The following is a 25,179-nucleotide window of genomic DNA, read 5'->3' as shown; positions in this document are numbered from 1 at the left end:
CAGCAGACCAACCAACCTAATAATGAAATTTACTGCCTTTAAGCATCTCCCCAGAAAACATGAAGCTCTCCAAATCTCAATTTACGTGAATTTCAAATAGATCACGTTCAACTATACAAAAAATCCTCCCAAGAAATCCAGAACATTAAGGTAATAAGAAATACTGAGCTAAATTCTGACCACTAGCTACCTAAAGTCAAAGTTAGATCTGAACCAAGAAATACAAAGAGACAAACCAAACCAAGGACTCTGAAATATTACATTGAAAAATTAAAACAAAGGAGGAACTACAGTGGTAATCTGGAAACAAAAAATCTAAATAACTGAAAACAAATGAAACACTATCTTGTTCAAACAGCAAAATAAACAATTCTTTTGACCAAAATCAAATGATGTGTGTGGTGGAATTTGGAATGAGATGAAGTAATAAGACACAAGAAGATAAAATGAATGGCAGAAATGGAATAAAGACAAGAATGAATGAACGAACGCGCGCGCGCGCACACACACACACACACACACACACACACACACACACACGGGCAAGATTAAATACTAAGAGAAATTATGATACAAACCAATTAAAACAAATACATCATGACGGGTTTACTTTTACGTAAGAATACATTCAATACTTATGTCCTATCTCCCAATGCAAGAGAAAACCCGGGAAATTATCAAATCCCTCAAAAACAATAAAGCACCTGGGGAGGATTCCACACAAGTAGAACTTAAAAAATATTTGAATAACAAATTTCTGGATAAGCTGACTGAAATCATCCAAAATATTTAGTTAATATACGAGAATTTTGAACACAGGCTTGATCCACTCCCTGCTCAAAGCAAGGGATAAAACCGATGTGAACAACTGCAGAGGCATTTCACTCCTACCAGTTACCTACAAAATGTTATTGATAGCATTATTAACTATGGCACAACAACTCAATCCCTAAATTAATTGGTGAATACCAATATGGTTTAAGGAAAAAAAAAAAATGAATAAATAAATAAAAGATCATGTTCAGAGTAGATTCTCAACTTAAAGTCAGTAATAATGTACATGAAAAGAAGATCTAAAAATTTCATAATCACTTTTGTTAACTTAAGAAAAGCTATAGGAAGTCACTGTTTTGAAATAACGAACTGGGTTTAGACAGTATAACTGCAGGTCTATTTAAGAAAATACTAACACCTACTTATCCTGTAACGGAATTTCTATGTTTTGAAATTAAAATTGGAGTCAGACAGGGAGATGGTCTCTCCCAACTGCTATTTAACTGTTTTCCATGAAAAGACATAAGAGAATGGAGTATCTCATCAGGACAAAGACAAATCAACGAGGAAGTTAGACTAGGTTACAAAAGTCACCGTTTACTAATAGATTAACTAACTTTTGCAGATGACCTGGTTGTTATTTTTTCAGGCTCAATAGAATCAGTCACTCGACCAATAGAACTGCTCAAACAACAGGTTGACAAGAAATCTACTCTGAGAAGACAAATTTATGGCAAACATTAAGGCAGCTCCCAAGATAATGAATAAATGTGGAAAAAATTGATAGAACAATAAGAAGTCAAGTATGTAGGAGAAGCAACTGAACACGACATTTTGGAGAAAGAAGGCATTAAAGCAAGAGTTAATGAGGGGAAAACATCATTTACATCACTAAGGATGTACCAGTATATAACTTAAGAAATCAATATCCCTCAATGCTAAACTCAGACAGTACTCTACAGTGGGGGCTGTGATGGAAGGAGTGGAAATCACAGAAAGAAATACTATAAGGAAATTTTGGAACCAGTTAAAGAGAAAACACAACACAAAAAATTACATGCATGCTTTGGAAAAGATGAATAACTTTCTATAGCCACAATCATAGGACAAACGCCAACAGACTGAGAAAAAGACAGTTCACTTATTTTAGTAAATTAAAAATTGGTAACACATAGAGCAAAGAAATTGGAAGGGAGACAGACAAACTCCACATTACTCTGAAAGATACTGAGGAACGGCTGCCACTCGGGAATAAATTTCGAGATTCCAATCGGTTCCACGAAAACTGCAAGAAGATTGGAGCCACTTGGTGAGACGAAAGGAGAGAGGAACACTGACAATTCATAACAGAAATGCGGAGGAAAAGAATGGAGAAACAGTTGAAATAAACATAGCCAATAATAGTAATTATTATTATGGGAACAATACTGGTTTTTGCCGGGAATGATTTGGGAGAACCATGGCAAAGCAAAATCTCTGTCTATGCTTTTTATTATGGCTGTTTACTCAATACACTTCTTACAATATATTGTGAAAAATCATAATGGGTGATTACTTTTAGTCATACTTAAGTATAATCCGTCTCACTTTCATTTTTCTAAGTACTCTTCCGCTCTATTTATCCAAATACACTGAACTCTCCCTAACCCGGCCTCTGGTCGCTCATGCAGAAATGAGGTGCACAACAATGTTGTTCGTTAATTGTCAAGTTAAGCAGTGTTATACATATTTGAAATGGTGGCTTTCTTTCCAGTTCAGTACCATTGCACCAACTGCGACATAGTTGGGTATACAAACAGTGATCCAGTACTGTCAAATGTTTTTTTATTCCAGTCTTTGATCACAATATCAATTCTTTAGGTGATGACCGGTTTCAGACCGTAATGACCATCCTCAGATCTGCAGTACACAAATATATACACCTAGTGAGCAGTGTGTCTTTCAACACAATACAGCAATACATATCACTATGTAATATCATACAACCAGGGAAATGTACAGATAAAATACAGTACAACATACCTTTTTTATACCAAGTCCTGAAGTGATAAGGCCATAAGGGCATCGTCAAAACATATAATCAGCACAGCATTGTCACATAGATCTAAAATAAGGTGTAGAATAGGCCACATCATCCACATAGTCATTATTGCAACTGGCTACTGAAGTACCGTAGCTACCAGAAATCTGTTTGCCTACATCCTCCCTAGATGTCACTACTATGGGCTTAGATGTAGTCATCATTTACACAAAAACATAATCTGATAAAAACACATAAGGTAAAATACATGTAGCAGACTTTTAAATTGATAACTATCATAGAAACCAATTGTGATACATTAAAAGACAAATACAGTTACCCATATAAAATTATTAAAAGGAAATATATGAAGAGAATAGGACCGACCCTTTTTATAGTGAATTTACGGTCAACAATTAATATATGTAATACATTGCCTGTAGCAACCTATAAATTGCCTATGAATGATAAAATGTCTATATGAAAGCTGAAAAAAAGACAGATCAATGATCAGTGCCCTCTGTTGGGTCAGCTGCCGGGATGTTATGTAAGAACTTAACCACTAGAGGGCTTTACATACAATGTGATATGTCTCCCACAGAAAACATTGAAACAACATATTAACAGTCAATAAATAAAAGTATATAGTCTGGCTAGACATTCCATGAATAGGTAGGACACAATCAGTTACAGGATTAGAGTGACTAATGTATGGAAGTAAGGTAAATGCCTACTGTTCTCGACATAAATCATCAAGTAAGGCTATGTATAAACACGCAAGGCATTATTTGGTTATCGTAGTACGTTATCAAATAAAGCAAAATGGGCGCTGGGCACAAAATCGCTTTGTCCACTGAGTACCCTAGTGGGCTCATGCTTTTGGCTTTGTAAATCTCCAACTTCTCCAACAAGTCGAGAACGTGACCCTTCTCTGCCCTGTGTAGAATACGCACACAACTCTTGATATTGCCTATAGTGTGGCCGGTTTCTGCCAAAAGCATTCCCAATGCAGTTTTGTTATGTGCCTGCAAATGCTCCCTGAATCTAATTTAAAAGAACGGCCAGTTTGACCGATGTAAAATTTGTTACAACTACTACAAATGATCTTGTAAACCCAAGAACCATCAAATTTATCGGCATCTTTACTCAAACTATGTTTTACACAGAGTTTCAGAGTGTTGTTAACTTGAAAACCACATCAAACCTTAGATTTATTCTAATACTTTTCTATTTGTTGCGACATTTTTCTGTAAAATTTAATTGGAATAGTTTCAGGTTTTCTTTATTCTTTCTTTTTTCTAAATAATTGTGGGTCTGCCTACTATTTACTTTCTGTTTTTTTATCCTATTGTATGGGCGCATAACATCTTTAGCTGAGAAACCATTGGCTACTGCAATTTGCCTTAATATACTAAGTTCTTGGCATATTTCATTGTTGGCCAATGGTAATCTAAAAAGTCAGTGGATCATAGAGGTGAAAAAGGCCCTTTTATATCGTGGCGGATGGCATGAACTGGCTCTGATAATAGTACCTGTACATGCAGGCTTTCTGAAAATCAAAAATTTATGTCTGTTATCAACCTTCTTAATTGTAAGGTCTAAATAGTTAATGGAGCCTGCTTCTTCTATTTCTGTAGTAAACGCTATTTTTTGGTGCATGCTGCCATGGCTTGAACAAATGTGGTAACCTTATTCTCGTCCCCCTCTAAGAGTAACAGGACGTCATTGACATAAAGTTTGTAATATATAGTCTTGTCTTTCAGTCATGGAAACATAGCAAAGAACTTACATTCTAAGTTGTTCATGAAAATGTCTGCTAACGTACCAGCCAAACTGTTACCTATCCCAAGACCATGTTTTTGTTGGTATATTTTGCCATTGAATGTAAAATATTTATAAGTTAACGCAAATTCTAAAATTTCTATTAATTCTGTGTATTCTGCAGTACTAATCTTGTTATGAGTTAGCAGATTACATTTAATAATCTGAATCATTTCCTTTATCGGGACACTACTGTAGAGGTTTTTTTACATCTAGGGAAGCTAGTGTCACATTATTTGGAATATGTATATCTTTAATCACATTAGCAAGGTCAGAACTGTTTGTCACCCAAACATTGGTAGAGAAAGTGTACATTGCTTTCAGTTTGTTGTTAAGAAACTTATTTAATTTACAACATGGTGATGACAAATTGTTAACAAGTGGACGGACTGGGTTTCCTTTCTTATGTATCTTAACCTGTGATATCAGTTGGGGGAGCTTAGGATTAATCAATTTTAGCCATTTCTTTATGTAAACGTTAAGCAGAAATTAGGAGCTGTTTATATTTTTCCGTAAACCTATTTGGAACTTCTGTGTTGGGTCTTTGTGAACTTCTATTATTTCATTTTCATAGAAGAATTCCTCCTTTTTCTTAATGTCCTCTTCATATATAATGACCACTGTATTACCTTTGTCTGTGCGAATGACCATTGCCTTCTCTTTTTTAAACTTTGTATTAAGATTTTTTAAGATACGACTCTCGTGACTGAAGGCATTAGAAGAATTACTGTATTCGTCTTTTAATGTATCAAAATTGGTTTCTATGATAGTTATCAATTTTAAAAGTCTGCTACATGTATTTTACCTAATGTGTTTTTATCAGATTATGTTTTTGTGTAAATGGTGACTACATCTATGCCCACAGTAGCGACATCTAGGGAGGATGTAGGCAAACAGGTTTCTGGGAGCTACTGTACTTCAGTAGCCAGTTGCAATAATGACGATGTGGACGATGTGGCCTATTCTACACCTTATTTCAGATCTATGTGACAATGCTGTGCTGATTATATTTATATGTTTTGACGATGCCATTATGGCCTTATCACTCTAGGACATGGTGTAAAAAAGGTACGTTTTACAGTTTTGTTTCTGTACATTTCCCTGGCTGTATGATAGTATATTGTGATACGTATTGCTGTATTATGCTGAAAGACACACTGCTCACTAGGTGTATATATTTGTATATTGTAGATCTGAGGATGGTCATTACGGACTGAAACCGGTCATGGTCTAAAGAATTGATATTGTGATCAAAGACGGGAATAAAAAAACATTTGACAGTATCATTGCTTCTAAAAAAGAAACATGTTACATTAGCTCTCAAGCAAAATTCAAAATTTAAGATACTCTGAACTGAGGTTCTTTGCAGAAAGTCACATCTGCTGAGTACAATGTTGGATAAGCAACTACTTATGACATCAAAAAGAAAGACGATGATATTCAACAGTATACAACCCAAATGGAAAAACAGAAGGTTATGAGAAAGTGAGAGACTGAATAACTGGATGTAGCTGTTTAAAGATCATTCACACAACACAGTAAGGGAATTCAGTCAGTGGCCTGATAATAAAAGAAAAATCAGTTTCATTTAAAAAACAAACTGGTGGCAGTAACTTTCTGCTGCAAGTGAGGGTTGGCTATAAAACTCAGAGGGTGTGGGTCGGGGGAGAACCCACGAAATGGTGTGTGGCAGCTGACAGTCACCAGGGAAAGTTGTTCAGCTATTGACAAAAATACAGTAGAGTTTGTAAAGGAGATACGGAAGATAAAAGAATATTAAACTGCTAAAGCCTTGTTGTACAATGCTGATTAAGTGGCTCTCTTATACACTCCCTCCTTCAAAAACATTAGCTGCCAAGAACAAGCAACAGAAACAGCACATAACATCAATGGCAAATGAGAGCCATGATCTAACACTTATGACTATTGGGGACCACCAACATCCACACTGTTTTCAACACTGGCAGAAACACATGACCAGTGCAAAATTAAGCTCGGAAGAAAACATGGATGGACAGAGAGAGATTTTCTTAGTGATTCCATGAAATATTTGTACCAGCTGTGGGCGAATAGTTGAAGAAGAAAAATCTTCCACTGAAAGCTCTCCTTATAATTGACAAGGCTCCCAGTGATCCTTCTTATGTGACTAAGATCCAATGGCATTCAAGCACTCTCTCTTCCACCCAATGTGACAGCCTTGATTCTGTTCAATGAGTCAGCTAATTCAGAATCAAGTGCTGACACTTTGTACGTTGGCATGATCTGCAAGTCTCCAGGAGGACGAGAAATTGATGAAGATGATGCTGGTAAGTGGATGAATGAGGAAAATCGAGAGACAGATGAAACATTAACAGATGAAAAAATAAAAGTGAGCAGGAAAGCAACAATGAAAGTGATGACGAGGAAGGCAGAGACAGAATTAAGATTCCTCACAATGCTATTGCTGAAGGTGCAGACATTTTCTTGTTAATGTCATGCAACAGCCAAGTACATGAAGCAGCAATGTAAAGCTTGTGAAACTGCTGCTTGGTAAAGCACACCACTTTTGTGTATCATCATTGTGACAACTAAAAATCTGGGATGTGTTACATAATGAGTAATACTATTGTATATGTATACACTAAAGAACTAAGTTTTAGATCATTGTAGGCATCAAATTCCACCCGCCTGCTTTGACATGTCACATAATGGTGGTGTAGTGTGTGATGTCATATGGTGCAATGTTTTTGAGTTGGTTTGTGTTTTTAGACATTATGTAGTTGTATTTGATGCTCCCCCTCTGGTGATGGCTGATGAAGTGATGAATTTAACATGTGGTATTGGATTCATTTTAGTTTTGGTTATCACTGAGGTGAAGTGTGTTTATTTGAGCCTAGGCAGTCAGTACCGTAACGTGGATTTTGAAGTGTTTGCTTTGTTTTCAGGGAGTTGTTATGCTTTTTTCCCTTTTGTGGTGTGGTGGCAGCCAATTTAGGTGATTTTGTCAGAGGCTTCTGTTGCTAAGTAATTTTTGTTTTGATTTTATTCTATAGTAATTTTGATGTTTTGTCTGTTTTATATTTATGGTATTTTGGTTGTGTTGTAACTAATCTAGTGAATATGGGTTTTCAATATGTTGAGGTTCTGTGAGTTATGTAGGTGTATGAAGTTTGTGGTTGTGGCTTCTTTATTAGTGGTTTGCCAGTAGGTATCGAGAGCAGCCATGTTTGAGGTATACAGGTCAAGGGAAATGTCTTATTCCACTTTTGAGAGTTGTAGGTGTCGGCTGTTGGTACTGCGTGCTTGGCTTGAGCTACACAGCTTGCGTGAAGTGTACAATTCCCGCTGGTTTTGTGGCTGTAGTGTTATGTTGTAAGTTGAGTTTTTTTTTCTTTTTGACAGTGCGGTGTTTCATACTGTTATACATTTACCTTGTCCCTGTCCTAAACCCCCATATTTCCCACAGCTGTCACGTTACTTTCATTTCATTGTTGGAGTGAGATATTCTTGTGTCATCTTTATTTTTGTTCGCACTGTTGTAATGTGTATGTAGTGACGATATCGTCACCATTTTGTATATGCTGAAAGATGACATTACCGCCATATTGATGACATCATGGGTCAAAGCAGATGAATGGAATTGGATGTTTCCCTAATTCTGTAAGTTTCCTATGAAAATGAATTTATCTCTATGTGTTTAAATTAAATAGGTGATTAAGAGCAGAAGAATCTTCCCTTTGAAGATGGAATTTGCCTGTATTAAAATGACAGTTTCAGCATTAACATAAGGTCGATTACAAAAACCACAGAAAAACTAAAGTCACAATTAAAGAAATCTGTACAATTACTCTCGCTATGTAGTCTATTAATATTCAGTTATACTTAAATATCAAGTGAAGTACAAACAATCATAAGAACATGTACAGTACCTTTTTCTTACAGGAGAAGCTCCTTCTGCAGTAGAAAACTTACTGCAGAAACTGAATGATTATGTATATGTACTGACAAACTAAAGCAATTATCAAACAAAGTATTTCACTCCTAAAATGTCTTCAGATAACAAAGTAGTGTTCCACTTATTTAATAAATTTATAATTCAATTCATTCCTTAATGAAATGTCAGACACATGGTGAGGATGGAGAAAAGATAAAAGCACAGAGGCATTATTATCTTTTCACCGAGCAGTTCAAAACATATTTTTATTGATTTAAGGAATTACATATTGAAGATTCTGTCTTTCTCAGAAATTCTTTGTTCAAGGTTTGCTGAAAGTGGTCACCCTTTATTCTTGATTTTGCTGTCAACAATCTCTCCAAATTTTCATTACCAGTAGACGACCTAAACTGTGTTCTTGTTTTAGTCACAAGACTGAATATCCTCTCACATTTAGCATTACTCCGAGGGATTCTTAAAATACTTAGAACATAACATGTACTAAGCTGGAAAATTTTAAGATCCCATCACTACTTTTTAATTTTCTTATCAGGGACCACTGCATATCAATTCTCTCTTCCTTTCAGATTTCATGCAGTAGGTCATATATCCTAAATGCATAAAACTAGGACTGTAATTTGTCCATGGCTTCATGCTGTTTACCTGCATCTGCATTCAACAACGCCAGAAACTTTTCCACAAAATACTTCAGAAGAAAACGATGTATGGGAAACAGACCTAATTTGCACAACTTTTGTATTCCTTGGCATTTCACTCTTTGGTGGGTATTTTGGACCATGTAGCCACATGTGACAATGAAATATTTTCATACACATGGGAATTCCTTCTTCTCAGCATGCTTGAGATGATCCACAAGTTGCGAAGTACAACTACCAATGTCCAAATCACAAATTTCATTCTTTCTGGTTTCTTCCACTGTGGTAATCAACCTCTAAAAGAGATAAAAATTTTACCACTGAAGGTTGTACAAATTAAGACATTAAATATTTTTAAATGTATCCACCACAGATCTTGCTGTAAATAGATGCGAGGCACACCTGACTGTAAAATTACATGCAGGTATAACATTTGACAAAAACATAGAGCCTTAATTAAATCTGATGACAGGAACATAAAAATCCTTTCTTCACAGGGCAGGTTGTACTTAATTGAGGAATCCTGTTAAGATGTTTTGGATGTATAAGAACATGGAACTTGCAAATTCAACAGCTCTTCTTCTTGAAGAGGCACTACTCTAAATTGGTGATCCTTTCACCTTCAGAATATAAGTTTTGGAGACATAAAAGCTGATCACCCTTAACAGATTTCACTTCACAATTGAGTAGGCTCAACAAAGGCTTCCGCTGTTCCAATACCAAATTGTCCATCACTGTAGCTGAGTGGACAGTGCGCCGGCTTGTCATGCAGAGGGGGCCGAGTTTGATTCCCGGCTGGGTTGGAGATTTTCTCCACTCAGGGACTAGGTGTTTGTGTCATCTTCATCATCCTCATTTCATCCTCATCGATGTGCAAGTTGCCGAAGTGGTGTCACCTGAAAAGACTTGCACCAGGTGATCAGGTCCACCCATCGGGAGGCTCTCGCCATACGACAATTCGTTTCAATACCAAATTAAACATTTGCTCACAGAAAGCCAATGGGTGCACAAATGCATCAAAATTTTCATCTCACCATCATATGAAATTTTTTTTCAGTTTCTCCTTTCTCTTTGTATTATTTTGCAGAAAATAGTATATGTCCAGTACATAATCATCGATCTGGAATGGCAAACATGTAGCTCCCTCTTTTGCAGCCAAACTTAACAAATTTTAAGGACATCTAACAACAAACAGGTTAATCACATCACTTTTCAACACACATGCAACTCCATTCTTCATTCCATTACAGGTTCATTATCACAACACACGATCAAACTGTTATTGAAAGGAATATTACAGTTCTTCGGAGTGTTAAGAACAAGTGTTCCTGTGCTGATACCACTGAAATCCCCCTGTAAGTTCAGGAGAGATGATAAGCTGCTTTCAATTATTTTTGGTCGTAACAGCAATGGGAATATAGGTTGGAACCACCTTTGATACTACCATCTGTTTAACTAGAGAATGGCAAATCTCTATAATATTCTATTATTTCTTCTTTTTCCTTTGTAGCATTTCTCTGATAGCTGCTACAGTTTTTGTCCTTGGAAGCTGTATTTTTTTGCTATATTGCTATCTCACTTTCAATTTTATCACCGAATTTCAGTTTTGTATTGCTATTCACATATGTAACCTTTTCACGATGCTTTTCGATTTCCACATGTTTTTAAATATCACTTTTCCCCACTATGCGACAAACAAATGTCACATTGGCTAACTGTACAAAATGTGAACAATGGACCTTTCGTACTCTCTATAACGCATGGTAATGGTTCCGGATACTGCTGTTAGAAAACTGATTTTTTTGTTGTTGCCATTACGAAAAAAAAGATGGATAACGTGAGTCTTCAATTAAACACAATAAACACACAAAAACACAAATCCAACCAGACCATGAAAACACCTCTAATAATAACAGAATATATACTACAAAATGTGTGGGGAGCAGCAGAAATAACAACAATCAATATACAGGATGCACACGACATCCTCTCATTTCTAGGAACTTCAATATGTATATCAATTAAACAAGACTATTGACTAATGAGCAAAGGACTTCCGACTGGTGGCACAAACTTGAATAGTGGGTTTCTAAATCAAATGCCTTCAGTTTGATGACATTTAACTAAAAATTGGGTAATGGAAGGAAATGGGAGAAAACGTGAAAAATCGGGAGACTCCCACCTTAATTGGGAGAGTTGGCAGGTATGGGCATGGAAAAAGCTGCAAGTTCCAGACTGGGAAAGAGACAAGTCTCTTTTTTTTTTTTTTTTTTACCTCCGAACATGTGTCAGTGTTGACAGTAGACTCTGCCGACATTTTATTAGGTATGCAATATACGGTGAACGCTTGCGGTAATCTTCCCGAAGAGATCTAAACAATCTGCGACACCTACGCAAAAAAAGAGATGAGTACAAGACAATTATTAGAAATTATTGTCCAGTGGTAAGCTTTTCAAAAAGAGAAAATATTTTTCATTCTCTGTGACAGTACATGGTTAAGACTCTTAATGTTTAACAAAACAGTAATTTCAACTCATAAAATGGAAACCTACCCTTCTTCATCAAAAAGTTTAATACATCTTAATGTTTCATGAAGGTGAGAAATACGAGAACGATCCTGCAGATTTATAGCTTCAGCCAACTGTAATTGCAGGAATGATACAAGTTCATTTTCTTTCTGAATTGATGACTGCCTCTGCAAAGAAAAATAATAAAAGTTTTAACAAGCAAGAATGGTATAAAGATGGAATTTCATTTCGGTTCCGCTGAAAAAGTAAAAATAAGGTCATTTACTGTGGGAGCTATCAAATCTGAATATCTCCTGAAGTCATATGAGAATGAAGAATCTCGTGACAATGCCCTTGAATAAAAAATTCTCTGACCTTTTCATGCCCAGATAAAACCTCAAGCTTTTGATGATTACCATCATGATCTTTAGCAGAAGCAAGTGACTGGCTTGGCTGCTGCTGTTGTGGCATTATTTATCCCATGGAAGGCTGCAGATTGATTAGCGTATGTAGTCCTGCTGCCACAGCTGGTTTCAATGTCTGGACTGGTGGTGCCACTACTCATGTACGAGTGAAACCAATTTGGCAAATTTCTCTGATACTTCTCAGCATTGAGAGCTCACTTCCAATAACATTACATATGCTGTCCCAGTTGAACCTGTTCGCGCACATTCTATTTTCTACAGCATCTTTAATTACTATACTCCAGTACGTAAAAGCAGGGACAAAACATTCATTCATCAAAGAGTATTTTGTGTTTACTTGTGAGGTTGTGCTCACCCTCTGCTGATTTCTCAAGTACCCAATTTTTAATATGCTGTTGATGTTCCGCACCAGGGTTGGAAATGATACAGATGAATTGGCCAGTGTAGTTGCACCCGCACTCACTAGGATACTATAAATCTCATGGACCCTGAGGGTCAGACTCCTTAACTGGGTGCAACATTATCTTTATCTTCTTGGGTGGTCAGAAAATAGTTCCGATTCCTTGTTTACTTTATACTAGATGAAGCACTGAAGAAAGCAAGGAACATAATTGGTGGCTCAACATGTGATTTTTCAATATTTTCACATATCTGTTTCTTGGAGAGTCCCTTCTTTATATCATATGTCCTGTAGCCATTCTTTTGGAACACTTCAAAAACCAAGTAGTCATCATCAATCCATTTTAACAGTATACATCAATGTATTTAAAAAAAAAAAAAAACTTCTCTCTTCTGTACTGGATGTTGGAAACATTGTGCTCTGAGATATAAATCAGTGTTTGTCAGCTTGCAGTATACAGTGGCCAAGCTCTCTCTCTCTCTCTCTCTCTCTCTCTCTCTCTCTCTCTCTCTCTCTCTCTCTCTCTGACTTTTGTTGTATCCACACATCTAAAAATGGCAATTTTCCTTCTCTCTCTGTCTCGACAGCGAAGTGGACATTTGTGTATATGCTGTTAATGTGTTCAGTGATCTGCTCCAGAGCTTCAACACCATATGGCCACACCATAAATGTGTCAGCAACATAATGATAAAATGAAGATGGGCAAAACTGAGTGAAATTTAATGTTGATCAATATCACAGCAAAGTGTCATCACTGTTGGAGGATAATACCCTAACCTGGCATACAGCAGAAAAACGGTGTAGCTGCTGAAGAACTCTGGTCTATCAAATAATGTCATGAAAAATCTCACAGCTGGAGCTGCTAGACTTCCAAGGCTGTACAGATTACCTAAAATTCACAAAGACACGCTATTGAGACTTATCATTAATATTATTGGTTCTCCCTCCTAAAAGCTAGCCAAATCTCTAACCAAGTTAATGACTCTGATAGTTTGCTGCTGTGAACATCACATTAAAAGCTCCGAGATGTTCACTGAGAAAATCAAACAAATACAGGCTAGTGCAAATGACAATTTATGTCAGCCTGGATGTGGTGTGTCTATTTTGCAAAAGTTCCTGCGGAGGACACATGGAAACTATTGGAAGTATACTTCCCTCCTCAAACTATAAAGTTGTTTCAGTATGCTACGATGACCACCTGTTTCCTGTACAGTGGTAAATTTTATGAAATGACCGATGGAATGGCTATGGTTTCTCCACTACTCCAACAGTGGCCAACTTCTTTATGGAACATTTTGAGAAATGTGCTTTGAATTCGACTCAATTTTGCCCTTCTTCATTTTAACATCACACTGATAACAAGTTTATGAACTGGCCATGTGACATCAAAGCTTTGGAGCAGTTCCTTAAGCACATAACAGGCAGTTTTCACGGAGCACGGGATATACAGCTGGTGCTCTGTAAGAAACTAAAATATGAAAATATTGAACAATCACACGATGAGTCACCAATTGTGCTCTTTCCTATCTGCAGTGCTACATGTAGTAAAACAGAGTCTTGAGAAGATGAGAAATAAGTCCTATTTTTTAATCATCTAAGAAGGTAAAGGAGATACTGTGCATAGTTAAGGACAGTCTCCATCTCAGGGCCCCTGGGGTTTATAAATTACTGAACAAAACCACACAAAGAAACGCCCAATACTGTTTGATGACACAAAAGTTTTGTCACAGGCTCTCACATATTTTGATTCTATTATCAGAGAGGCCATAGAAATTAGAATGTGAGAGAACAATTTCAACCAGGACAATGGATATAATATTAGTGGTACATGAAACCGAGCTCTGAATACTAAGAAGAAACAGAGAATTTTGCCAAGTTGTTTAAACTCCTACGAGAGCTGTGGTGCCACCACCACAGACAGTGACACCAATTATGACAGCAAGATGACATGCGTCAGGCAATCGCATGCCATCCGTGGGCTATATAAGGCAACCACAGCAGCAGCCATTACAGTAAGTTGTTCCCGACAAAACAGATGGTGATAATGATTGAAAGCTTGAGGTTTTATGCAGAACGGAAACAGCAACAACTCCAAGATATGCAAGGAAGGGGGGAAGGGGGAGTATACACTCCTGATTCTGGTACTTTGCAGTTAGTATTTTGCTTACAGTGTTCTCCCACAACACCAATACCATTTTCATTACAAGACAAAAGAATAAACTCATGTTGTCATATTCAGAATCAGTAAAAAAGTACAGCATTGTCTTAAGTATTTGTATTAACACAGGCAGCTTCAAACTGGTCTTGTTCTATTAAGATCTGAATCAAAAGTGTTAGCCATCTTCTACAAACTCAAGTGAGGTAAACTACATTTGTTAACTTCAAGTGTGTCTATCTCTAGATCCACTAAACATCAGACACACTTATACAAGTTTTTTAGTATGAAATTGTCCTAAAGAAATACACTGACAGAAAAAAATTGCAATGCCAAAAAATAATTAATGTAGAGTAATGAAATTTTGGGAATACACTTGTCTAGGTAACAAATGTAAGTGATTAACATTGCAAGGACACATGTTAATGTAAGTGCGATATAAGCCACAGCACATGCGAAATGCTGGTATATTAATACCTGGTGTAACTGCCAGCGTTACAAGCATGCAAATGTATGTGCATTGTGTTGTACAGGTGCTAGATGTTCGTTTGTGGGATGGAGTTCCATGCTTTTTGCACTCAATACAGAGACAGTTAATGCTGGTTGTGGATGGTGCTGGAGTTTTAGTCCGATGGATGATGTTCCATATGTGCTCGATTGGAGACAGATCTGGTAACTGAGCAGGACAAGGCACCATGTCCACACACTGTAGAGAATGTTGGATTACAGCAGCGGTATGTGGGCAAGTGTTATCCTTTTGAAAGAGGCTCCCTGTAATGCTGTTCATGAATAGCAGCACAACAGGTTGAATTACCAGATGGATTTAGAAATTTGTAGTCAGGGTGCATGGGATAACCATGATAGTGCCTTCTGTCGTATGAAATCTCACCTTAGACTATAACACCAGGTGCAGGTCCAGTGAGTGTACAGAGAGACTGGTTGCCCCAACTTGCCTACTCTTAACCAACATACAGCCATCACCAGCATCAATGCAGGACCAGCTTTCATCAGAAAATACAACACACCTCCACCCTGACCTCCAATGAGCTCTTGCTTGACACCACTAAAGTCACCAATGGTGGCGGTTTGGTTGGTTGGTTTGGGGGATTAAAGGGACCAGACTGCCATGGTCATCGGTCCCTTTTTCCAAAGACAAAGAACACCCACAGAGAATAAAAACAAGGAACAGAAGAGATCACAGACGATACAGAACAAGAGATACTGAGACAAAGACAAGACAAAACAAACTAAAACCACACAGAGTGTGACGGTGGTTGGCCGACCATAGACATAAAAAAGGAAAGGCCAACCACTTAGAAACACATTAAAAAAATCAGTGTAAAATCATAGGCCAAAGGCCAGAATCAACACAAAACAATAAAATAAAACAGAAACACTCAGATTAAATGATAAAATCCCCCTGCCCGAATAAAACGTAAAACTAAGTCAGCCATAGCGGAGTCGTCTGTTAAAAGGGCAGGGAGCGTATCAGGCAGCGCAAATGTCTGCCTGACCACAGCTAAAAGGGGGCAGGCCAACAGAATGTGGGCCACTGTCAAAGCCGCCCCGCAGCGACATACAGGAGGGTCCTCCCGGCGCAGTAAATAACTGTGTGTCAGCCGGGAGTGGCCAATGCGGAGCCGGCAAAGAACTACCGAGTCCCTGCGAGTGGCTCGCAGGGATGACCGCCACACAGCCGTCGTCTCCTTGACAGCACGGAGTTTATTGGACATTGTCAGTTCGCGCCATTCATCGTCCCATAGCGCCAAGATTTTGCGGCGGAAGACTGCCCGCAAATCAGTCTCTGGGAGGCCAACGTCCAGAGATGGCTTGCTGGTGGCCTCTTTCGCCAGGCGGTCAACATGTTCGTTACCCGGGATACCGACATGACCGGGGGTCCACACAAAGACCACAGAGCGGCCGCAACAGGCAAGAGTATGCAGAGACTCGTGGATAGCCATCACCAGACGAGAACGAGGGAAACACTGGTCGAGAGCTCGTAAACCGCTCAGGGAATCGCTACAGATAACGAAGGACTCACCTGAGCAGGAGCGGATATACTCTAGGGCACGAAGGATGGCGACCAATTCAGCAGTGTAAACGCTGCAGCCATCCTGCAAGGAACGTTGTTCGGAACGGTCCCCTAGAGTGAGCGCATACCCGACACGACCAGCAACCATCGAACCGTCAGTGTAGACAATACCAGAGCCCTGATACGTGGCCAGGAGAGAATAAAAGCGGCGGCGGAAGGCCTCTGGAGGGACTGAGTCCTTCGGGCCCTGTGCCAGGTCCAGCCGAAGGCAAGGGCGACGAACACACCATGGGGGTGTATGCAAAGTAGCCTGGAAAGTAGGTGGAACAGTGAAAACCTGAAGCCCAGAGAGAAGCTCTTTGACGCGGACCGCTATTGTACAACCAGACCGGGGCCGACGATCTGGCAGATGGACGACCGATCGCGGGAACAGGAGACGATAATTTGGATGCCCGGGCGAGCTTAGAACATGGGCAGCATAAGTGGCCAGCAAACGTTGGCGTCGGAACCGCAGGGGAGGTACACCTGCCTCCACTAGTACGCTGTCCACGGGGCTGGTGCGGAAAGCACCAGTGGCAAGGCGTATCCCGCTGTGGAGAATTGGGTCCAGCACCTGTAACGCAGATGGGGATGCTGAGCCATAAGCCAGGCTCCCATAATCCAGACGGGACTGGATTAACGCCTGGTAGAGCCGCAACAGTGTAGAGCGGTCGGCGCCCCAGCGGGTGTTGCCCAAGCATCTCAGAGCGTTTAGATGCCGCCAACACGTCTGTTTAAGCTGCCGGATATGAGGCAGCCAAGTCAACCGGGCATCGAAAACCACCCCCAAAAACCTGTGGGTCTCCACCACAGCAAGGAGTTCGTCGGCAAGATAAAGCCGCGGCTCAGGATGGACTGTTCGGCGCCGGCAGAAATGCATAACGCGGGTCTTGGCTGCCGAAAACTGAAACCCATGGGCTACAGCCCAAGACTGCGCCCTACGGATAGCGCCCTGTAGCTGACGTTCAACAGCTGCAATGCCAGTAGAGCTGTAATAAAGGCAGAAGTCGTCAGCATGCAGGGAAGCAGAGACAGAATTACCCACGGCCGCAGCAAGCCCGTTAATGGCTATTAAAAACAGACAGACACTTAAAACAGAGCCCTGTGGCACACCGTTCTCCTGGACGTGGGAGGAACTATACGAGGCCGCGACTTGCACGCGGAAGGTACGACACGACAGAAAATTGCAGATAAAAATCGGCAGAGGACCCCGAAGACCCCATCCATGAAGCGTAGAAAGAATGTGATGACGCCACGTCGTATCGTACGCCTTCCGCATGTCGAAAAAGACAGCGACCAGGTGCTGACGGCGGGAAAAGGCAGTACGGATGGCCGACTCCAGGCTCACCAGATTGTCGGCGGCGGAGCGGCCTTTACGGAACCCACCCTGAGATGGAGCCAGAAGGCCCCGAGACTCCAGTACCCAATTCAAGCGCCGGCTCACCATCCGTTCAAGCAACTTGCAAAGAACGTTGGTGAGGCTAATGGGACGGTAGCTGTCCACCTCCAGAGGGTTCTTTCCAGGTTTCAAAACGGGGATGACAATGCCTTCCCGCCACTGCGACGGAAACTCCCCCTCGACCCAAAGACGGTTGTAAAGATCGAGAAGGCGCCGCTGGCAGTCCACTGAAAGGTGTTTCAGCATCTGACAGTGGATGCCATCTGGCCCAGGAGCGGTATCAGGGCAAGCAGCGAGGGCACTGTGAAATACCCACTCACTAAATGGAGCATTGTAAGAATCTGGGTGGGTGGTGCGAAACGATAGGCTCCGACGTTCCATCCGCTCTTTAATGGAGCGGAAGGCCTGGGGGTAATTCGCAGAAGCGGAACTCATAGCAAAATGCTCTGCTAAGCGATTTGCAATGACGTCGGAGTCAGTACAAACTGCTCCATTCAGTGAGAGCGCAGGGACGCTGACAGGTGGCCGAAAGCCGTAGACGCGTCGAATCTTGGCCCACACCTGCGATGGAGTGACATGGAGGCCAATCGTGGACACATACCGCTCCCAGCACTCCTTCTTGCCTTGGCGGATAAGGAGGCGGGCCCGCGCACGCAGCCGTTTGAAGGCGATAAGGTGGTCGAGGGAGGGATGTCGCTTGTGACGCTGGAGCGCCCGCCGGCGATCCTTAATCGCTTCAGCGATCTCAGGCGACCACCAAGGCACAGCCTTCCGCCGAGGGGACCCACAGGAATGGGGAATGGCAGATTCGGCGGCAGTAACGATGCCGGTGGTGACCGATTGAACCACCGCATCAATGTCATCGGTAGAGAGAGGCTCAAAAGCGGCAGTGGAGGAGAACAAGTCCCAGTCAGCCTTATTCAGAGCCCATCTGCTAGGGCGCCCAGAAGAGTGGCGCTGTGGCAGTGACAAAAAGATCGGAAAGTGGTCACTACCACACAGGTCGTCATGCACACTCCATTGGACAGACGGTAAGAGGCTATGGCTACAGATTGAAAGGTCAATGGCGGAGTAGGTGCCATGCGCCACACTGAAGTGTGTGAAGGCACCATCATTTAACAGCGAGAGATCGAGCTGCGACAATAAATGCTCAACGATGGTGCCTCGACCTGTTGCCACTGACCCACCCCACAGAGGGTTATGGGCGTTGAAGTCGCCCAATAGCAAGAAAGGTGGCGGCAATTGGGCGACCAGTGCAGCCAGGACATGCTGCGAGACATCACCATCCGGTGGAATGTAAAGACTGCAGACGGTAACAGCCTGTGGCGTCCACACGCGTACAGCGACAGCCTCTAAAGGCGTCTGGAGAGGGACAGACTCGCTGTGCAGAGTGTGAAGGACATATATGCAGACGCCACCAGACACCCTTTCATAAGCTGCTCGGTTCTTATAATAACCCCGATAGCCACGGAGGGCGGGGGTTCGCATTGCTGGAAACCAAGTTTCCTGGAGAGCAATGCAAAAGAAAGGGTGAAGGCTGATAAGTTGACGGAGCTCAGCTAGATGGTGGAAGAAACCGCTGCAGTTCCACTGGAGGATGGTGTTGTCCATGGCTGGGAAAGGCGTGACGGGACTGGGAAGGCAGATTACGCCACTGGGTCACCTGCTGCCTCCGATGGAGCATCCGTGCAAATGCCATCCATTGCGTCCACGGGACCGGCAAGAGCGAGGTCCTCAGCGGACGCCAGAATCTCCACCTCGTCCTCAGAGGCAGAGCTTGTAGGAAGCGGCGGGATCGGTGCCACCGCATTACAGTTGGTCTTGGGGACTTTCTTCTTTTTGTGCTTGTCACGCTGTGCCTTCGGCGCTTCAGGCTGCATGGGCTTCACTGGGTCAGTCTCAGGGACAGACGACGACCGCGAGGCCCGACGACCAGGGACTGGCGGTTGTTTCAACCACTTGCGGGCGTCCGCTTTTCCGCTGGTCGGAACTTGCGAAGGGAGGTCCCCAAGGGATCCCTTCCTGGCGAGAGCAGCCGAAGAAGTCTTACGCTTCTCCGGCTGGGAAGGGGGAGCTGATGTCCCCGAAGGTTGGGAGGGAGTTGCTCCTGAAGAAGATGGAGCAGGAGCAACAGGGTGTGAAGTGCCCCCCACAAGCAAGGGGGCCGGTGGATGCTGACCGATCTTAGAGCCGATTCGTGACGACGGGAGAACCGTCGTTGCAGCAGCGGCGTAGGTGGACGGCATTGCCACAGGATGGAGCCTCTCATATTTCCGTCTAGCCTCAGGGTAGGTCAGCCGGTCCAAGGTCTTATATTCCATTATCTTCCGTTCTTTCTGCAATATCCTACAGTCCGGCGAGCAGGGGGAATGGTGTTCTCCGCAGTTAACACAGATAGGAGGCGGGGCACATGGAGTATCGGGATGCGAAGGACGTCCGCAATCCCGACACGTCATGCTGGAAGTACAGCGAGATGACATGTGCCCGAACTTCCAGCATTTAAAACACCGCATCGGAGGAGGGATATATGGTTTCACATCACAACGGTAAACCATCACCTTAACCTTTTCGGGTAAGACATCACCCTCAAAGGCCAAGATGAAGGCACCGGTGGCGACCTGATTATCCCTCGGACCCCGATGGACGCGCCGGACGAAGTGAACACCTCGTCGTTCGAGGTTGGCGCGTAATTCATCGTCGGACTGCAGAAGAAGATCCCGGTGGAATATAATACCCTGGACCATGTTCAGACTCTTATGCGGCGTGATGGTAACGGAAACATCCCCCAACTTGTCACAATTGAGCAACCTCCGTGACTGGGCAGAGGATGCCGTTTTTATCAACACCGATCCAGACCGCATCTTGGACAAGCCCTCCACCTCACCGAACTTGTCCTCTAAATGCTCTACAAAGAACTGAGGCTTCACGGATAGAAAAGATTCCCCATCAGCTCTGGTACAGACAAGATATCTGGGCGAATACGTCTCAGTGTCACGCAATGCCTGTCGTTCCTCCCATGGTGTGGCGAGGGAGGGGAACGATTTGGGGTCATAAACGTTACCTTTAAAATGGGCTCTCGAACGCTTAGAGACTGCTGACGGCTGGCCGCCAGCGACAGATGATGTACCACGCTTCATTGCGGGTCATCCGCCCTGATGTCACCTACTCCGACCAAGGGCCCTCCCCACGGGCGCCACCCAGCCACAGCAAAGGCCACCTGGCAGGATGGCCATTGCCGGGAGTCCTGATGCCCCAGGGAGATGGGCATCTACTCCTTGGCATACGTGGGGAGTGAACGGCGCAGGCATCAGTGGAGCGATCCCTGTGTTGTCAGGGGGCTACAACCAAGAGGGTACATGGCGACCCCACCACAACGGACTGGCTACCGTGCTGGATCTTAGGTGCAAAAATGGCCAAGGTCGTCGTCACAGTTAAAAGAAACACTGCAGAGTGCAGCGTGGTAATCGCCCATGAGATCGAAAACGAGCGGGACACCATCGCAACGACGAGAAAGACGGCAATAGGTCTAATTGCACGAAGGATACAGTGCACCATGTAAGGTGCCCTTCCCCAATTGGCTCGCTCTTCGGAATAATTTGGATAGATGGAGGTCAAACCCGAGAGGGGACCATCACATAAGGCCGAAACGTTTGAGACTCCTTTTAGTCGCCTCTTACGACAGGCAGGAATACCGCGGGCCTATTCTAACCCCCGAACCCGCAGGGGGAAATGGTGGCGGTTTGGTGTCAGTGGAACACAGGCTATAGGGCATCTAGCTTGGAGCTGTCCTTTAAGTAACCAATTTGTAACAGTTTGTTGTGTCACTGTGGTGACAACTGCTGCTCAAATTGCTGCTGCAGATGCAGTATGATGCACCAGAACCATATGATAAACATGGTGGTCTTACCTCTCAGTAGCGCCACATGGCCATCCAGAGCCCGGTGTTCTTGTAACTGTACTTTCTTGTGACCACCTCTGCCAGCAATCACGTACAGTGGCCATATTCCTGCCAAGACTTTCTGCAATACCACATGTGGAACATCCATATTCTTGTAGCCCTATTAGATGACCCCGTTTGAACCCAGTGAGGTGTTGAAAGTGGCGTCTTTGTCACCTTAAAGGCATTCTCGGCTAACATCAATTCACCACGTCCAATCTCAAAGCTAACTAACACTCATGACCATTACAGCATGTATTTAAAGCAAACATGATTTGCATCCTCACAGTGGCACTACTAGCACCACTCTTATGCGACTAGTGTGAGATCTGAATAGCCATCATCTTTCAGATATAGAAACATGCCTACCAACTTTGGTTTATGTTGCAGAACTCCTTCTTGGTGTTGGGATTTTTTTCTGTCAATGTATTTGGCATTCATTCTAAAACGTTCTGTATATTTTAATACTGCTTCTTATTTTTAATTTCTTTCATTGGTACTGTACTTCACTTTAGCTTTCTATATTAATCAGAAGTCTACTCCCAAGTGGGGGGGGGGGGGGGGGGGAAAGAATTTCCAAAAAATATCTCTTCTTTTTCTTATCTATATTTTGGACGACTGTTCCTTGCTAGTAAAGATGGTTCAGCAGTTAAATGAATCCCTTCTTACACCGGTATAATTCTTTGAGTTCAGTTATTTTTGGTCTCATTTACTAAGAAATTAATAGACAGTATTAAAATTTGTTGCCAACAACTTACAAGAGCTGTCAGTTTTTCTGGTGACCAAGATACATGCTGGACATCAGCTGTACTGAGTACTATCCTCAGTTTCCTTTTTGCATCAGTAAATGCATAAGAAGCTTCAATGTTGTTTGGATCTATGTTGAGACGTTCATCTGAGGATTCCTTGTGCTTTAAAGGAACAGTTGAATCAGTAATCTGCTCAGCTGAAGCTGCATTCCCAGCGACATTTGGCTTACGGCGATACTTTGCTAGGATATCTTCTGTAGCATCTAAAACATACAAAATCTCTAAATTAAGGTGCAGTATTATCATAATCAATGTAGCATGGCTAGAACTGACGTGATCAATAAGAGAGACAAAGAATGTGTGAGACAAACTATTCGTAAGGTTTAGAAGCATATTTTAAAACACAATACTTAACAGCATACACTTGTAGCCAGTCACACAAAGAAATCACAAAATAATATTGCTGGAACAAACTGTGTTTAATGTCAGTCATGGGAATGGAACACTTTTGCGTCCCTGCCAAACAGTGACATTCATTGGACAATGACCAGGGTGGTGTAGGAGCTGTTATCGCAGCACCTAACTTCAAGTGCTCACAATGGAACTACCACTGACTGGTATTGTACTGACTGGTATTACGTGGTAAACTGATGATCAGCCATGGCTGATAAACTATCGCACACCTACAACCATCAAGTAATCATGACATTACTAATGAATATAAATGCTTTTAGGATATTTTGTGGTTTTTTATTATTGAGTGTATGCCTAGCCTTTCAGCAGCTCAACACTTAATGTCATGTGGTGCTGGACACTTAATGCCATGTGGTGCTGGGGCTTCACAACATGTCATGTGAAATATAACCCAAACAAATGGTTCAAATGGCTCTGAGCACTATGCGACTTAACTTCTGAGGTCATCAGTCGCCTAGAACTTAGAACTAATTAAACCTAACTAACCTAAGGACATCACAGACATCCATGCCCGAGGCAGGATTCGAACCTGCGACCGTAGCGGTCACGCGGTTCCAGACTGAAGCGCCTTTAACCGCACAGCCACACCGGCCGGCTAACCCAAACAAACAAGCAATGGGTGGAGCAGCTGGCTGCTGAAGTTTTTACAAGCCTTAGTGTCAAGGACTCCACACAGTGGCAAGTAAAGAAAACAAACTCTCTTCTTGTATGGCACATACTCTTTAGCTGCAGCTGCTTACAAGGTGGTGGTTTGTGGAAGAGGTCAGTATTGGTATGACAGCTCCTCCTTCAGATAAGTAAGTTTAAAAGAATTTTCAGTAGGGTTAACTGCTCAAACTGCTTGGAGTATTATTACTTGATACTTTTAACATACATCAACATACCCTGAAACACTATGGATACATATTAATACTTTTCTACCGAAATAAGGTGTTGATGGGCGAGCAATGCATGAAAGCATCAACACAATTCTTAAACTCCCATGTGGGTACTGCAGCACTTAATACCAATCATAGGAATGGAACACTTGTATTCCTGCCAGTGACATTAATATGTATGAAACCAAACTTTCATTCATGTAAACTGGCACATGAAGACTGTATGTACCTACAGTGTCGGAGCACATACTTAAACATGACACATTTGACTTAGGTGTTTCAGTACTGAAAGTGTACTAAATGAATACTACCAGCCACAAACCATACCTTCCCATCTGTAATCCACCAGCTCCAAGACTATGCCAATGAATTCCCAATGTCTTTCATACATACTTCCTCGCATACTCCTCATATCCTGCTGTCCCTAATCATGGGCTGCTTTCTTTTGATCTGTACTGGATGTTCTTAAGAACATATGGGGATACATCATCTCATTATTATTCCCCCTTACTGAGAACTCCTTTGCTTCCTTCCCATGATCCCCTACCAATCTCATTTTATACTGCCCCTGCTCTGCCCTGTGTATGCCTGCATAATTCTGTTTCTTTGACACTTCCTTCCCTGATAAACAAGACACTCTCCTTTAGCACTGGCCACTGCTGTCTTCTCTTCTACTTTCATTATGTTTATCTTTCCTCTCATCTTTTTCCACACATTCATCTCCTCCTTCACACTGTCACCAGTGCCTTAATAATATTTCTTATATAGCTGTTTCTGTGTTTGCTCTTCTCTTCTTTCTTCCCTCAAAGCCACTTTTCTTGCAAATGACAGCAGGATTGCTTTTTGTTTTACTTTTCTTATTTATTTTTACTTTACTTTGTACCACTTCACTTGCCTTGATTTGCCATTTACCCTCCTCATTTTGTTCTTTGCTGTATAATTTGATCTGCTTTTCAATTTCTTACTTTAACTCAAATATTTGTCTCCATTTTTCTGTTCC

The 25,179-nt window shown here is 41.9% G+C and overlaps 1 protein-coding gene across 2 annotated transcripts in view; it reads right to left on the bottom strand.

Moving 5' to 3' along the window:
- Positions 1-25,179, bottom strand: part of LOC124554861 (GTPase-activating protein and VPS9 domain-containing protein 1) — a 345,101-nt gene that overhangs the window by 57,406 nt on the left and 262,516 nt on the right. For both annotated transcript variants that reach the window (XM_047128529.1, XM_047128530.1), the window contains exons 22-24: positions 22,837-23,090; positions 11,737-11,879; positions 11,460-11,573 (exon numbers count right to left, since the gene is read on the bottom strand). In XM_047128529.1, coding sequence (XP_046984485.1) covers positions 11,460-11,573; positions 11,737-11,879; positions 22,837-23,090 — 511 coding nt within the window. The remainder of the gene's footprint in view (positions 1-11,459; positions 11,574-11,736; positions 11,880-22,836; positions 23,091-25,179) is intronic.

Source organism: Schistocerca americana, chromosome X (genome assembly GCF_021461395.2).
Source record: "Schistocerca americana isolate TAMUIC-IGC-003095 chromosome X, iqSchAmer2.1, whole genome shotgun sequence".
Lineage (NCBI taxonomy): Eukaryota > Metazoa > Arthropoda > Insecta > Orthoptera > Acrididae > Schistocerca > Schistocerca americana.
This window is presented reverse-complemented; position numbering and strand designations above follow the sequence as displayed.